General features: G+C 38.4%; 1 protein-coding gene across 1 annotated transcript in view; it reads right to left on the bottom strand.

Moving 5' to 3' along the window:
* The window catches only part of LOC136875589 (hemolymph lipopolysaccharide-binding protein), a 40,219-nt gene extending 23,742 nt beyond the window's left edge, over window positions 1–16,477 (bottom strand). Inside the window, exons 1-3 of the mRNA XM_067149132.2 lie at window positions 16,331–16,477; window positions 11,693–11,848; window positions 2,255–2,375 (exon numbers count right to left, since the gene is read on the bottom strand). Coding sequence (XP_067005233.2) covers window positions 2,255–2,375; window positions 11,693–11,845 — 274 coding nt within the window. The 5' untranslated portion in view covers window positions 11,846–11,848; window positions 16,331–16,477. The remainder of the gene's footprint in view (window positions 1–2,254; window positions 2,376–11,692; window positions 11,849–16,330) is intronic.
* Between the last annotated feature and the right edge of the window lie 1,382 nt (window positions 16,478–17,859).

Raw genomic sequence — 17,859 nt, 5'->3', positions numbered from 1 at the left:
ATTTCAGAGAATTGACACAGAAATATAAGCGCAATAATAAACCTACGTAGTTTGGGCGTATCATAAGTTTTATGCAACGGAACTAGACTAATTGTAACAAGGCAGTGTAATAACATAATTATTCAAAAATCATCACTGGTGAACAATCCGGCAAAAAAAGGCATATTACTAAAATCATCCCTGATTCCATAAAAGGTCATCTAGGATGTACCAGGTAATGACATCAATTTCCATTAAGACCTCTATTTGCTATTACGGAACACAAAGTCCAGGACCAGACCTTCTAGTTTGTAGGCATGGACATAAAAGCATGAAATTTTATGCATGGTATGCTGTCCCTGGTATTTTCTAGAGTGAAGAGGCTTAGCACATTAAGAGTACTGTTACCACAGGAGAATCCACGTCGCAATAGAGTGTGGAGAGATGTGTTAGATTATGATGTTGAACGTTTATTAACACACTTTTTTAATTAAGGTTGTACCCCTTTATGCAAAGCTATAAGTAGTTACCAAACTTTTGTTCGAACTTTATTATAAATAAGTTATTTATAAATTATTGTACTTTTCATGATCCTTTACTACTATTCATCGGGTATAAATAAAAGTTCACACTGATTCCGAGCAAAGCCTGGTCATCCAGATACTATAATACCATTTGAGATATAATAGCTTCAAACGTTACATTAAAACTGTCACATGGATTTTTGGCCGGAGAACAATGACCCCAATTTAAAAGACATTTCACGTATCGTAGAGTGATAGCCTATCCTGCGAGTTTTTAGAAACGTTGGCCTCACAGACAACTGTTCTGCTGTTATGAGTAACTCTGAAGCACTGGACCGGTCGTTGATGGGAGGTGACAATCGCACACACCATTCTGTTAAGATTGTCACTGAGAGATTGCGCCATTGTACACTGAGGAGAGATTGCCACTGAATAGTTATAAACAACTATATGACTATGCATCTAATTTCTGTCTGTTACGTCATCTATCCAGGGGCTAGTCGGATCCTCAGAAAGCACCAGCAGAGGTTATGCGGTTATAAGGAAATAGCAAAATCCGAAGATGGTGCCAAAGTTAGGCAAGATGAGGAGTGATGTAGTTTGCCATTGCTTTCATCACTGAGCCGTACGGGGCTAATGCAACACAATTGACCCTGCTAGTCTGTGAATTAAAACTTTCACAATACTCAGAAGCACTAATCGTTCTCCGAAAGGCATTACTCTACACCATTTCAACCTCAGCAGCTTCCTTATTGTCACAGCCATGGTTGAGACTGAGTCTTCGGTAGAAGCTATATTTTGCTCTTGTCCTTGCCGAGAGTCAGGTGAAAAAACACCACATCCATCAAGAGATGACACCAGGTGGATCTAATGCCTACCGTTAGTGTAATTTAAATAAACTGAAACGATTTCTGCATAATATTGGTTGTGATAATGTTCGAAATATTCTGGCATCAATGTACGATCAACCGTCTGTTCAGTTCATCGGTGTTGGACGTATTTTAGGCTGTCTTATTACTTTCAACGTGTAGTGAACGTAAATTCGTAGTCTTGAGGTCTTCCTGCCCGTATTTTTTCACAATAAATTAATGTCGTAAACAGTGAGGGAAGTAAAAATATGACATCGTTTGTCTTGCTATTTTGAAATACCATTTTTGTTGTTTGTCTACTCCTTAGCCCCGTTTCTTGGCAAGGGTATTTTGACACTGTTGTTTGCAGAAAGAAAACCTAGAATATAAGCTATAATAACATTACCCACCACCCCAAACTCCATGACGCAACAGCTCCGAAGGATCAAGAACTACCAAGCGACCCCTGGTCAGCCCGAAGGCCTGCAGACTAGGAGGTGTCGTGTGTACAGCACGACGGATCCTCTCGGCCGTTATTCTTGGCTTTCTACACCAGGGTCACTATTTTACCGTCCAGATAACTCCTCAATTGTAATCCCGTAGGCTGAGTGGACCATGAACCAGCCCTCAGGTCCAGGTACAAATCCGTAATCTGGCCGGGAGTCGAACCCAGGTAAGAGGCAGCCACGCTAGCCCTCCTCTAAACTACTGGGCTGGTATAGGGGTGATAATATAACAAAGACAATAAAACCGAATTTAATTACAGAACATTAATTAAAGGTCAAGAAAATCATTACTTACGAACACTGTGTATTGGATCACCAGAAATCTGACCTGAACGTAGTAAAGTAAGAAAACCAATCAGTGTTCTAATTTTCATATTGTAGGTTGTGCACTGCTTACCCACTATGTCAGCCACCAAGTTTATTGTTTTATCGAAGTTGCAGTCCGTTCCATTCCTGTGTAAGTCAACGTGGATGGGTGATGCTTCCATTTCTGTGTTGTAGCTGTGTTTCACGTTGACCTGCAAGCAATAATACAGTAGTAGTCAAAAACTTCCTAAATACCACATTCACGGTATTCTGCATTTACAATTTTATTTACTCAACTGTTTATTTACTTTTATGTACACTGTGGGACAAACTATTACCATCTTAATCTTCTTTTATTCTTCAGGTTCCCACTCCTGGTAACCATCTATTTCCATGATGATTTATTACGGGCACTGGTATGTGAGAGGAGCGCACTGCTCATTTCACACACTCGGTCGGCCGCCCAGTGTGGTTACAGACGATCCTGGGTTATCTTTCTTATGAAGTCACTTCTTCCAGCAAGCTTTCCATACGGAAGGACTGCTTGACCGTAGGAATATCCATTGAGGGCCGTTGAGGACTTCACCGTAACTCTCATAAGCAGCTACCAGCCACACCAACGTATTTCAAATACTGTACTTACCTGCTTATTTTCAGGAACAAATGAGATTAAAACCACTCCAATATAAAGCGGTAAAGCTTAGAACAGATGGGGTGAAATTAATACTCCCTCAGGTGTATTGCATATTGTGGATATCAGGTTACACACTAGGATATAAGAGCAGTATCTGAAGGCATTCTAAGAGAACTCAAAATAATATGAATTATCTCCATTGTGCAGAATTAAGATATTAATCTAAATAGTTATGTACTGTGATACACTAGCGTTTACTGCTTTCATAATGTGATTGACTTGGAGATTTGGGAAGTCCAGAAAGAACATGAACTAACTATATGTAATGATGATGTCGATAGCAACATAAATTATTTTACTTTACTTTTAAATTTTAACCACCACTCAACGACCCTAAAGAGCATGCGACGAATTCACGATCAACCTCCAGCTGATAAGATTTTGCGCTGCTAATACCCAGATCTCGTGGACCTCAATTTGCTGAAAGTCCATCTCTTTCTAGGTCTACCGAGTGAACTGGTTCCTTCAGGCCTTCCTAGCAGGACTGATTTAGTTCGAATATGGTTGCACATGCGGGTCACTTGTGCAACCTTTCATAGTATTGTAACTTTCTTTGGACAATGTTGGGTCGGTTTAAATAATCATACAACTCTTGGTTCTTCCTGTGTTCCCAGCCATTCTCATCTACCGCAAGTACACGATATTTGTGGACCCTTCGTATGAAGATCATCAACTTCTCTTCGTCACTTCTTGTCGCACTCAGCTTCCATATTATGTACACTCATAGTAGTAACACAGGAAATAATAATAATAATAATAATAATAATAATAATAATAATAATAATAATAATAATAATAATAATACGCCATTTGGCAATTAACCTCACCAGTCATTTAAAATTCAACGCCGTATTTACTCTTTTACTTGTGTTCAGTTGTATGTTAGCAATCTCCATCCGTTTTGGGTACTTTTATAAGGGAATATATCACAGCCCGTGTTGAAAGGTAAGTCTGACGACGCCATTTTCTCAGCTTGAGCGTGGGGTAAGGTTCTAGAAGATGGGTATGATTAGCCGACATTTTGGTTCATACATGCGCAATGAGCCATGTGATCAAACTCCAGTTTCTCTTACCAGCGCTCACTTCTTCACGCTGAACGTACTGCTTTAACAACCGCGTGCATAGACAGAATAATGCTATATTTGTATGGATATTTATTACATAATGGCGGGTTGTTCTGCACCTAAATGTAGTATTGCCTCTACTGCGCTATACAAGTTGTTTAGATTCCCTTCTGATCTGCATTATACCTCCACTGCCTCTGCTACACCTTCTACTTCATCTGCTGACTTAAAGCCTACATCAAGCCCCCACTGACATTACTACACCCCTCAGTTCAGTCACATTGATAATTCAATATTGAGTTCTGCCCCAAAAGTCTGGCAAACACTACATTTACAATATTTGTCAAAACTAACTTCATATGACAGAACTAATTTAACATTGGTGGTAGTACAACAAATGCACTATTGGAAACCAAGATCTGTGGTAGGCCTATATGCAGACAGGTTTTAAACTATGAGCTTTCTGACCCAGGCTCTGAAACATTAGTTTTATTTAAAATTTGGGTTGTCTAAGGAAACTAAATTGAGAAGTTATGAAATTAATTTATAACTGTGAGGTCTTCTAAAGGGACTATAAGCATTATATAATGCAAAATGGTGCAAATCTTGTAATGGAGAACATTTTGAATGATGAATGTACCAGTACATGTTCTCCAACGTGCTGTAATGTAAAAGAAAAAATGTTAGTCACTTCATTAATATTCGATCTTATGCTGTTTTGGACTTTAACAAGAATGTACGGAAACGAGGTAAAATGCATGGTACTGCTTCGGAAATGAAGGGAAAAATGTAAACAAGTAATGGAGTGTTATTGTTTTGTAAATACTGTAATAAAAGGAGACAGTAAATTTGTAAAATATTACTTGAATATCATATTTTTGTTAAAATGTGCTGCCTGAGCAAGGTAACCAATGTTGCAAACCTTTGAAGTATAATAAGGTGAGTCGTGTTCAGAAGTCATACTACTTCTCCACAAACCAGAGGAATCTCTCTTAAAAAAGAAGTACTGTTAACTTTGCCAATGTCAAAAATGGTCAATATTCTCAAAAGCTCGTAGGTGACTCCCCTTAAAAGTCACTGGTAGCTGATTATCAGTGCAATACCTCAGATTGGGAGAGAAGATACAGCTATAGAAGTAGTTACTGTACTCCTATTTTCTTTCGGAATGTAATTCATAATAACATAACATTTGTTTCATGAATGTTCAGTTGAATGAAATAAAATCCTCCGTTCATTACAGCTGCATAAGCTGATGAGATTCATAACACTCACCAAAAATTAAGTTTATTTTGCACATAGAACGTCCTTTTGTAAATGCTAGTAAATAAGAAAAAGGAATGAATTCCAGAGGAAGAAAGAAATAAATGTAAAGAATCCCAGTTACATGGCGGTGTTCGTCTTCGTACATCACATTTCAGCGTTAATTTTGTTCGAATAGTATTTATCTTATTATTTCGACAACATTGAAAATAGCGCTGAATCAATTTCACGCAAGTATGAAATACCGACTGAAATCTATGATCTTCTATCACAATTTATATACCTCCGACAATGACCGCTTACCACGTCAAATTCTACGATTTAAGAATGACATTAGCCTATATTAATACCACGGTGTCTCTCATCTTATTTGACGGTACTGCGGCGCATAGCTTACGAACAACCTATTCTAATAATCAATAATAATAATAATAATAATAATAATAATAATAATAATAATAATAATAATAATAATAATAATAAACCGATTTATTAGTAAGCTTTTTCCTAACATTTCTCCAGTGAGAGTTCATGCCTAGTTTGCTTATTTGTTAAAGGGCAAACTATCAACGACCTTGCGTTTACAAGCACCGTCTCGAGTAAACATTTCACGATAATGTACGAAATGTACTAATATTCGTGTTGGCTAACCGTTTGGGTAATACTGAGAATGAGTATTTTTGCAGTATTGTACCAGGAAGGCATAAGCCCTGGCAAATCAGGTTATAAAATATTTAATCATGAGAGAATGGCTGAGTTGTGACATAAGGAACAGCTGTCCGAGGGAATGTTCTCGTCTCTACTGCTCTGTGTAAGTGTGAGGGAGACAGAAAGAGAGGGAAACAAGCTCAAGTGACGTCAGCGCCACATGTACCTCCCCATGGAAACGTCTAGAAATGATTTTTATAACTTCTAAACGGTCCAACAGATAAAAACGAGAAAGCACCAACATATAGCCCACGTTTCAAATGTACAATGTTGAAAATTTGAAATCAATCCACTTTGTAGTTTAAAAGAAATGACGAGTTGAAGTTTGGAACGCATAACCACCCCTCTGTCGCTTGGCCCAGTGAGCTCGCTTCCGGCAGAATATAAATAGGTCAACGACTCAAAGGTATAGTCAGTTGAAATCTACAACTCGATCATGGCAAGAAGTCATACTGCTCCGTCGCGCATTGAATTTGTGCGAGATCGTAGTAAGTGAAGTTTCAACCGCGTCGTGGACGTGTGAGATGTTATAAAGTTCTATCAAACCGAGTTTCGTCGTATAAGATTTACGGATTTCTTGAACAAGTGATCTTGCTATAGATATCTGTGCATTTAGGTAGAACGGAGAATACCAGTGTTTAACTTACCATTCTGCAGTAGTATGGACTTCGTTAATTCCTCACATACAGTGGCGGTCACAATAATAGAGCCACCTCTATTGACGGGATTAAGAACTAGAATATCTATTAGTTCGCAAAATCTCCACGAGTGCTGTGTTGTCAGTCCGTTTTAGACAACATCAGGGAAGACATCGCTGCTATTTGTAGTCGTGCGAAACGAAGCGTTTGAGCTAGATGTGCGAAAAGAGGCATAAAGGTAAGAATCTTATGGGTCAAAATAATAGAGCCGTTTTACAGAAATCCCGTTCAAATTGATGTTTTGCAGTTGTTTTGGGGGCTAGCGATATTATTTGTCAACAAACCTCCACTCAATATTATTTTGTATACAAATTGACGTTTGGTTTTGTTTACATTCTTTTAGATGGGCAGAGCAAAGCATACGAGTGATGATGAGCGTATAGTAATGTTCCGGATGTTCAAAAGTGGGATGTCCATGAATCAAACAGCCAAAGATTTACACGTTTCGGGAAAACGAGTCCAGAACGCCATTAGACTGGCAAAACAAACAAAGCCGCAGGTGGAGAACAGGGGGTGACATCGTGTAACTACTCGTCGCGTAGACAGACTCATCAATAGGGAAGTAAAGAAAGACCCATTTTTGTCAACACCACGAATGAAAGCCATTTTGTTTAGCGATAAAAATGATGTTCAACCATCAACGTCAACGATTCAAAGACGACTGAGATCCGCAAAATTGAATGGGCGCATTGCGAGACAGGAGCCGCATGCTTCAAAAGCTAATGTTCGGAAAAGGTTGGCCTTCGCCCGGAGAAATGAACAAAAACCTAATATTTGGTGGAAGAACATCCTTTGGTCCGATCAATCCAAGTATAATAGGTTTGCCTCAGACGGAAAAGTCTATGTACGCCGCCCACCAAACCAGGAATTTAATCCCAAGTACACTTTTAAAAACTGTGAAATACGGTGGCGGAAGTGTTACGGTATGGGGTTGTTTTCTATGGTACGGCATTGGTCCAATACACCGTATCAACAGCATAATGAACGCAGAAATGTGCAAAGACATCTTGACAAATGTGATGCTGCCTTATGCTGAATAGGAAATGCCGCTGAAATGGAAATTTCAGCACGATAACGATCCAAAGCATACTGCAAGGATCTTAAGGCAGTTTTTTCAAGATCGCCATATCGAAGTATTAGAGTGGCTACCTCAATCCCTTGACGCATCACCCATTTAGAACTTATGGGAGATCGTAGACAAGAGAACTGACCGCTCAAAAGCTACATCTTTAGATAAACTTTGTGAAGAAATCCAGAGAGCCTGGTATGCGATCAGCAGCGACGAATGCAGGCGTTTAGTCGACTCTATGGGTAAGAGGTGCAGGGAAATCCTCAAAAATAAGGGTTACCCCACGAAGTACTAATGCACTCCTGTGAGAAAACGACTGTTCCTGTAAATTTCATAAGACTGAGATAAAGTACAAAATATTTGTGTCAATTGGCTCTATTTTTTTGACCCTGTGGTCTGGTATTCTTTTGAATATTATTGATTAGTTTGAGTTGTGTTATCTATATAACTGACTGTGGTACAATGTGACTCTGTTGTAATGGTTCCTGTACAACGTAAAATTTTGTTTCCATCATAGTACAAACATGTCTAGTAATAAATTTACACTTTATTCCAAACCTTTGCCAGGTGGGTCTATTATTGTGACCGCCACTGTATTTGAACTCTGTCGTGATCATTTACAGGGACAAGCATAATAGTAAATTATGCGTGATAAATTAAATCTTCAATTAATGATAATTTCATTAGTCTTGAGACGCATTTCTCGTTTACAAGTACGACAGTGAACTATTTGAAATACTATTCCAGTCAAATATTCAGTAATTAATAGGACTGAGTGTGGCTAATTTCACGTTTTTCCTTGAACATTCGATTAGTGCCATAAGAAAATAATTGCATATTAAGGACATTTTATGGTGGTATTAGGTCATACGAACTCTTATTATGAGAACTCATTCATAAAAAACACTTAAGCAGTGAATAATAGGAATCAAGAGACTGCTCTAGAAGTGACAATAATTGCATTTATTCCAGTATTTCACGGACTGTGATAGTTATTCTTATATTGAATTTCGACATAATCCGTGATTATTATGAACTGCGCTAGTGTCTCATTTCATGTCCTATAATATGTGTGATGAAAGACTGTGCTTTCGACTGCAGATCGACTGCAGAAAGGATATAATTTTATTACTACAGTAACTTGACTTATAGCTCGAACTGTGACATAGACTGTGCTATTCCAAGTCACGTATTTAATGCCATAGTACAAGAGTGCGAGTACAAACTGTGCCTTAGGATTTATTTCAGTGTGAAATGCAACTCATTCATTATAATAATACTACAACTCGCTGTATAGTGCCAATTGAACTTTCCCGTGTTTCTACATTTATTTTTAAAACACCGGAAATCTTGTCGAAGTGTCGTAATATCACACTATGTAAAACGTCATATCCAGCGTGGGATTAATCGTGGTGCCTTCGAGGAACATTAGTGGTATCCAGCGAGGGATTAATCGTGGTACTGACGAGGGATTAAACGTGGTGTCGTCGTGGGATGGAACGTGGTACGCTACTGGTGCTGAATTCGTGTTCAGGCTGTTCGCCGCAGAAGCCCCGGTCACCAAGCTGCAGAGCTGTACTTAATCCATTCTTATGAGCATAACACAGGTGATATCAGTGTATTTTACCTTTTATTAAGAGAGTAATTACACTTAGACAATAACTGACCTTGTAACAATGCACTCAGTCACTCAACAGTGCTACGTTGATCAAATGAAAAGTGCTTCGTAATTTTTAGTCTTGTGAATTCTGCTTGTAGGGATTGCAGGCTACTTCAAGTCATATTTCAATGAACTTTAGGTTTCTCTTCGAAATTGTGTAAATTTAAATCATTCCACAATAACTAGATGAACTGTAGGGCTTGTCATATAACAGGTTCACTATTTAACAATCTTGTATAATTCGTTTAGATGAACTGTAGGATTTCTTCAGCAAGTGGTTGAAAATATTGAATTTGAACTATAGGATTGCTAAAGCAAGTGTCAATTAATATTATGTTTAATAATTTTATGAAGACTTTAGGTTTTAATCACAAGTTATGGACTTAATTTGCAATTTAAAAATATTGGTAAATCAACAAGTGGTTGAATGAAGTTCTATGATCAGAGTGTTATTTTGAATTTGAGTTCATATGAGAGATCCTAGACGAACTTTAGGGTGTATTGAGATCTTAGAAAACTGGTATTTATTCTGAAAATTAGTAACATCAAGTGGATGTATCTGATAATAACAGCGCATATATTTCATTTACTTAACTGCATTCTGAAGAGATCAATTGGAAATTTAATTTTAATGAAGGAGAGCAGGGGAATTTGCTTGATATTATCTATATTGTCAAACATTTTTAAAAAATATATTAATTATTCCCCTTCTCTGTACCGGGAAATAGCTATGGGGCCAGAGCATGGGAATGATCTCAGTTAGTGTGCGGTTGCGATTGGAGTCGGTACAGAGAAGGATGATTCTGCAGGGCGAATAATAGATGGTAAGTATAATATTTTAGGTACCGGTATACTGTAAAAAGAAGGTGCGAAGCAGTAGATCCGGTCGACTGAATCCTTCAGAAGCGTCTAAGTCCTATGACATTCCACAGTCTATACTGCGTAGACAATGGATTGTGTCCTTTACCTTCTATACCAAGCAAAATGAATAAACGTGAAATTCTTGTCGCGTTGATGGTTAGAGAGAGCTTTCCCACAACATATTATAGGAAGAAGGAATCAAAGCATAGACGAGCTTTGTGGCAAGGAGATTTTGTGCGTCAAAATTGTTCATAAGCAACATTCTTACTGGTAGCCACATTACAAGAATTTCCTCTAAAATTAGCAATTGAATCCTGTTGCACAAGGATTAAAGAGAAGCAGAAGAATTTGACCCTTGATGAGTTGCCGTACGATTCATCTTCGCTCTACATCTGTGTGCACGGCTCTACTCTGACCAATAAGAGGAAATGTAAGCCGCTGGTTATGGAAGGTTCTAAGGGCTGTACAGATTTCCTTGCCTAAAATTTTTACTTCTGGCCACCAGTTAGGCTACTAATGATCGTGAGAGGACATTTACGTTATTTTTATCAATACACGCCGATGATCCATTACCACATACATAATACATTGTAGGACCACCTTTTATCCGCAGAATCGGGGCCACTCTGTGAGGCATCGATTCGACGAGGTGCAGGAATGTACCACAAGTGCAACAGCAGGTGCTCTAGTGGGCGTACACTTCTGGGCGGCGATTGTAACACGAACCCGCTGCTCCAATTCGAACCACAGATGTTCAATGGGATTCATATCGGAGTTATTTGGTGGCAGCAGAATTCAAGCTAATTCACTATCATATTTCTCGAACCAATCCTTCATAATCATGGCAGTGTGGCAAGGTGCATTGCCTTGCCGTCACCATCAGGGAACACTGCTGTTATGAACTTTGGGATTGATTACTGTAGTATAGGGTCGGATTTTGCAGTTCCAGGAGAGACTTGTTTTGTTGTATTTTTTGTTAAGTGAATTGCAGTCTCCATTTTGTTGCGTGCGGTTCAATAGATTTCTTTTCATTACAATTTTCAGTAATCCGTTCACCAAAATATTTAAAATCTTTCACTCATGAGATGTGGTTGGAGCATATTCGGAGTTCATATGGGAAAGTTTAGACGTCTGTCTTTTTTTATATGAAATTTGTAACCCGATTGTCATTACTTGTTCTTGCAGGATTGCAACACAGATATCATGGGCAATCAGTGCTATGTCGTCTGCAAATGCTAAACAGTCCAATTCTGTGCCTTCATTTTCTGGTACGGTTCGGTGTATTGGTGTACCTGCTTTTCGCCATTCTCTTACAAAATTTTTCAAGCGCACGTCCATTCCCATTTAAACATTCATTATTAAAGTATTTTTGTTTTGTTTTCAGTGTTAAATAGGAAGTGATTACAGGAACAACAGTTGCCACTATCAATGTTAAAGTTTGCAAGGAAGAGTATTTCAATTAGGGACATGTTACAGTAATAAAACACCCACAAATTAGTAAATAAAATATTTTACCCTTCCTTCCCATCTGCCATTTCGACTCCGAAGGCTCCTCAGGACGATCTTCACAGGTTCTTGTTTCTTAGAGTCACAGTTTCCATTTCCTTTTATATGTGATGCAAAGTGCATCACTAGAAATATTAAAAGTAATTTACCTCCCGGCATCATTTCCTGAAACAGAAAATCATACTTTGAAGATTATTCTGTTGAAACAGAATAAATATCGAAACCGACTTTCAACCTATTAGGTCGTGTTACGTGCATTTAGTACGTCTTGAAGAGATGTTAAGTACAGAACAAAAATGGCCAACCAGACACCAGTGGGATCCGAACCCACAACCTCCCGATTTCGCGTCGGTTGCTCTACCAATTGAGCTAACTACAGGTCTGGTACTAGTTCAGATCCTTTCCAACAGAACAAAGATGGCCGGGCTACCATAGCTCAATTAGTAGAGCAACCGACGCGAAATCGGGAGGTTGTGGGTTCGGATCCCACTGGTGTCTGATTGGCCATTTTTGTTCTGTACTTAACATCTCTTCAAGACGTACTAAATGTACGTAACACGACCTAATAGGTTGAAAGTCGGTTTCGATTACAATGCGGTCGTGAAAATTCAATATTCACAGAATAAATATCGCTTACATCATTAGGTATTAACCCATTTCTGCCTATCTTGCATAGAGCAACACCCAAACTACATTGTGTGGCTGAAAGATATCAACTTATTATGGTTAAATATTAACGTAATTTACTTTCTCATCAATCTTGCATTCACCATTCCGCAATTCACTTTTACTTTCTAGATGGTAATCAGTTATGTCAGCTGTTTTAGTTCACTAGCAATTGTACCCGTGCTTTGCTATGGTATTCTACGTTGTATACGGATTTCTACGTAAATTCCCGTACACGCGATGAGTGAGATTTTATTAAATAGCATGTCTCTTAGCGTTACCGAAGAAACGCAATGGGGAGGTCCGCATACGTTTTTTCCCGTGCATAGATTGAGTTGGAGTGTTGTGATGATAAGGGCAGGCTCAGTTGCCTACTGCCATTCACAATCAAGTTAGGAAGTTTCGTCATAATGGCTGGCCCCCTTGCCTGCTGCCGGTCACAATCATTTTGGGGAGTTTTCGTTACAATGGCAGTCCCCTTTCGCTCTTTCAGACACATTCCAGTTGAGGAGTTTTCATTATAAAGGCAGGCACCTTCCCTAATGCGAGTCAAAATTGAGTTTTACTGTTATCATTATAATGACAGGCCCCTTTTTCTAATGCCAGTCAACTTACTGCCAGTCATACAAGAGTTGGTGAGCTTCGATTATAATAGCAGGCCACTTTGCCTAATGCCAGTCACATTTTCGATGGGTAAACTTGTTTATATTAACGGGCAACCTTGCCGAATGCCAGTCGCAATCGGGTGGAGGAGTTTTGATCAAAGTTGCATGCTCCCTTGCCTTCATCCGGTCAAATTGAGAAGGGAATTCTTCATTGAAATGGTAGGCCCTCATTACAAATACCAGTTACACAGGAGTTCGAGAAGGACCCCATTCCTACTGCCTGTCAAAGTAGATGTGGGGAGTATTGTTTACAATAGCAGATGTCCTGCTAAAAGTCACTATCTTGTAAAGTATTAATAATAATGGCAGACACACCATTTGTAGATCGCTACAAATCGACTTCAATGAATATAGATCGATATACGAAAGCATATGCACGTTTACAACATTGCAGACATTCATTTACATAATATTAACTGCTGCTTAACGGTACGTCATATCGACTAACGGATTGCTCCATAAGATGCCTCTTTTAGCGATCTACATGGTAGATCCTATGACATTTCCTCATATGTCCTCTATTAATGGGTTAGCTGATATTCATATCTTATGTTGCTTCAACGTACGAAGTACTATGTAATGGAACCTGATTGGAATTGTTATTATGGCCTTACTCTGTGGATATTTAAATAGCTTGGATTTATTCTATTTCGACAATGGTCTTACAATGTTATAATTAACCTTGCACATCTGTCACGGAAAATTATGTGCACATCATGCATAAATCTTATACGTGTGGACTTCATTCAGTAAGAAGAAACAAGTTCCGGATAATCAGCAAGGGGAAAATCACTGGCGCTCTTATCACCCTGGACCGATGCACAAATGAAAAGATGCATTTCAAGTACCTAGGATGCCGGCTATTGCAGAATCTCAGACAGTGCATCGTACGGTAACCGTAATGCTGGAAATACAAACACCAAGCAAATGCTCGGGATGTACCTTTAATTAAGGCCTCGGACGCTTCCTTCCCACTCCTAGCTCTTTCCCGTCCAATCGTCGTCATAAGACCTGTCTGTGCCGGTGCGACGTAAAGCCACATGCAAATTTAGATTGTTGTAAATGAGAAGCTAAATTGTGAAGAAAAAGAAAATATTTTTCATTTCTAGCTTTTTAATGTTTTGCTAGGTTTACAGGTTTCAGCTTATGTACTGAAGTATTACTAAATTGCTGTAAATGTATCAGAATCCTGTATTCTAGCATTCCAATTTAAATTATGTTAAAGAAAATTACTTGGACTCTGGTACATTTCTAAAACTGTAAAACAAAATAGTTCTATATTGATTCTTGTGATACGTTACATGTCACTTCAGTAGGAAAAATCCAAATAATGTAGGTAGGTACCTTTCAAGAGAGATTATATTTTATCTGGAATGGTTACGTTAATAGATTAAAGATGACGAGGTACCAGAGTGACTTAGTTGCCGAGTTTTTCTGTGAACGCCATTTGTTCAAATGATTTACTATTAATGTAAAACTCGGAGCTTCCTGTATTTGTCTCTTGTAACGCATTTCAGGTGTGTATTGACTAGCAGTTTTTTCACCAGGTACTTAAATTCTCCACGTGAAGGTATGCGTTATATCACACGAAACTGCATGCATTTTTAAGGCTAGACACCTGTTGCTGACGCTGTGTTAGCTATGAAGCATTACTGAGGCACTATTATTTCTGTGGTTGAATATTTTACGTTATCAAGTTCACATTAGCATCATCAGCCGACCACCACTATGCTCATTATCGTTATTTAGTCAAAATCCCCGTACAACATTATAATGTTATATGAATGAAATTACATTTTAAGTACTTTCTGCGTTTTTGAACTGAAATAGAATTACGAATGTTACATTTGAAAGCAATGACCGTTGAAATCTCCGACGTGGAATCGAATCCAGGGCCTTCTGACCCGAAGGCTAGAACGCTGACCATTCATCTAAGTATGTAGTAGTAGTAGTACCGCCTGGTCTAGAATTACAATTTAGGCCTATTCCAAATTACAGCACCACAATTCACTAAATAACTCAAAATTCAACCCTGAAAAGAACCGTTTCTTAAGAAAAGCTTCTTCCTCTTAACTTTTATGAAATTCTAAATTAAATTAGCAGTGAAGTGGGGGTTTCTCCTCTGGCTTGAAAAATTTATCTCCCAGTCCGAAAGATTTTTCCGCCACCTGTGTAGTGAACTGAGATTTCTCGACTCATCGGGTATTGACGAATAACTTTATAGTTGAGATACTCCTTTCGTTAGTCAAATCAAACTTTAATTTCATCCCAGACAAAAAAAATCAAATTGCGGCTGCCTATGGTACTGGAAGGTGAACCATTGATCTCTGGACGGATTAGCTAATCGATTATCCTTGGAAAATCATAATTTTTGATCTTAAATATCTACCTGTTATTTAATCAACAACGGAACCCCCATACTTCTTTCATTCTATTTGGCACACCTGAAGTGCTTTGTGGTACGCCCAATTATGGGAAGAGTTCGAATCTCCCGTCGGTCATCCTTGAAATGTTCTCCCGTAGTTTCCTTTTTCAACTCGAGGCAAATACCGACATGATACCATTCTCAATGTCACGGTAGCTTCCTTCCAATTTCTAGCCAACACAGTTACACCTACACCTACGAACAACACCCTCACACAGCGGTACACTTAGCTCACCTCAATGGGGAGCACTTGGAGAAGCAGTTTCCGACCTGGCGAACCGAAAATTTCTTCGGACAGTCCGGGCACTAAAAGCCATAAGCTAAAAAATATGAATAATCTTTAAACTCATTTGCATATCCCTACTACTTAATTCATTAATTGAATTAAATTCTATAAACGAATTGCATTTAATGAATAACTTTTGTAATAATGAACGTAAGTTAACCGTACAATTTCGAATCTTAGGCAGTAAATTGAATAGAGTATACACCGTGATATTTACATAATTTAACACAAATGTGCTGTTGCTATTATATCGAAGGACTAAAAGTGTACATCCTTCTAAAAAAATCAGTAAACAATATCGAATATCAAATATTAAAAATACTAAAGTGCAACAGTGAAGTAACCCTCAAATAAGACTTTGTCTTATAGTGCCCAGTTATATACGACAATCATGAACAAGAATTAATTCAAATTGCTATCACACCATAGTCCAATGCATCTTAAATTATCCTTCTTATGTTGATGTACTGTAGTGACTAGGGTAAATTTAATTGGCTAATTGGCTGAAATTGCTTGTTTGTTAAGTAACGATGAACTTAAGATAACACTCTTTTCAAATTACGTTACGGGGGTTTCATAAAATTTATTTACTGTCCATTACCCACCTGAGATTGTAAGATATTCCGCGGTGTAATGAAACGTCGCCTTCAACTGAACACGTATATTGTTCTTTATACCACCACAATGTTATAATAAACACGCCAAGGTGAGGTTATTTACTTGTTTATCAGCAAGATTATACCGCAGTGCCCTTCTTTCCTGCAGGTGTTCAACAGATGTGTATTACCAGGATAACACCAGCTGGTCAGTGTAAGGATTATTGAGACATTGCATTCTGTGGTCGTTATAAACACCTGAAGATTTATTTACTTTTAAATATACATGATCCACGTCTTGCGTCATATGAATATTGAGATGACAGAATTCCATACCTCTGTAGCCATGCGTAGTAATGAATGTGGAATGAGAAATTCAAGGCTGAGTGCTTCTGTGTCTACATCTGGGATGTAAAAATTCGTAGCTTGCGGGCTGTTTTTCTTATATTTTTTACAAGTTGCTTTACGCGCACCGACTCAGACAGGTCTTATGGGGACAATGGGATTGAAAAGGACAAGGAATAGGAAGGAATCAGCCATGGCCTTAATTAAGGTTCATCCCTAGCATTTGCTTGGTGTGAAAATGGGATAACACCGAAAACCATCTACAGGGGTTCCGATAGTGGGGTTCGAACTCACTATCTGCCGAATGCAAGCTCACAGTTGCGCACCCCTAACCGCACGTCCAACTCGCTGGTTCTTGCAGGCTGCATCTGGCCCGTGACTCATGTCTATGTGGGCTCAGCTTGTTACGGGGAAATAATTGAAATGGAGCCCACATTCAGAGTATTTGTAAATTATATTTAATGGAAATGAGAAGTATTTAATTATTTGTAACACGTCGTCCTATTGACTGGTTTATTTATGGGTAATAGCTTAAGAAGGTCAGTTGACTTGCTTTATCCTGTTTATTAAGGAACTTACTGTGAGACTCGTCTGAAAACTGGCTAGCATATTGCAACTAATGACAGTGAATTTCCCAAACGAACTACTCAATGACTTGTTGAGAGATGAAACAAAACAATGAACATAAATAACTTCATAACATTTTCGTCCATTCCTGGAACCTTCGCGTATTTTCGAGCATGGCCGACTGGATCTTTGTGCTATTTGAATCATCATTTAGTGTCATGATCGTCACGTGACACGAGCTCGTAATTAATCAGCTTTCGTCTGCGATGGATGAAAGTAAATATTATTTTGTAAGTGTGTGTGTAAGCAACTCCCTTTGTTTCTCAGAAAAAAGTGGCGGAAAAAGGAAAATGGCTTATAAACACTGTGTATTTTCCAAGAGAATAAGGAATTTTATTGCGTTTGGGGTGAAGCGAAACACATATTTTTGTGTAGTGTGTAAGAGTGCCCGATGTTATACAATAATAAAAATGAGATTGTGCGTCTTTATTAGTTTGTTTGTTCCGCATAGGGTTGAAAACTGTCGGACCGATTGTGCTGAAATTTGGTAGGGATATAGATTAAAATAATCACGCAATAGATACTTTTTTGATTTACAATTTTACAAAATCCAAAGGCATCTCTGT

Source organism: Anabrus simplex, chromosome 6 (genome assembly GCF_040414725.1).
Source record: "Anabrus simplex isolate iqAnaSimp1 chromosome 6, ASM4041472v1, whole genome shotgun sequence".
NCBI classification, from domain to species: domain Eukaryota; kingdom Metazoa; phylum Arthropoda; class Insecta; order Orthoptera; family Tettigoniidae; genus Anabrus; species Anabrus simplex.
The sequence above is the reverse complement of the archived record's forward strand: the minus strand, read 5'-3'. Positions and strand labels throughout refer to the sequence as shown.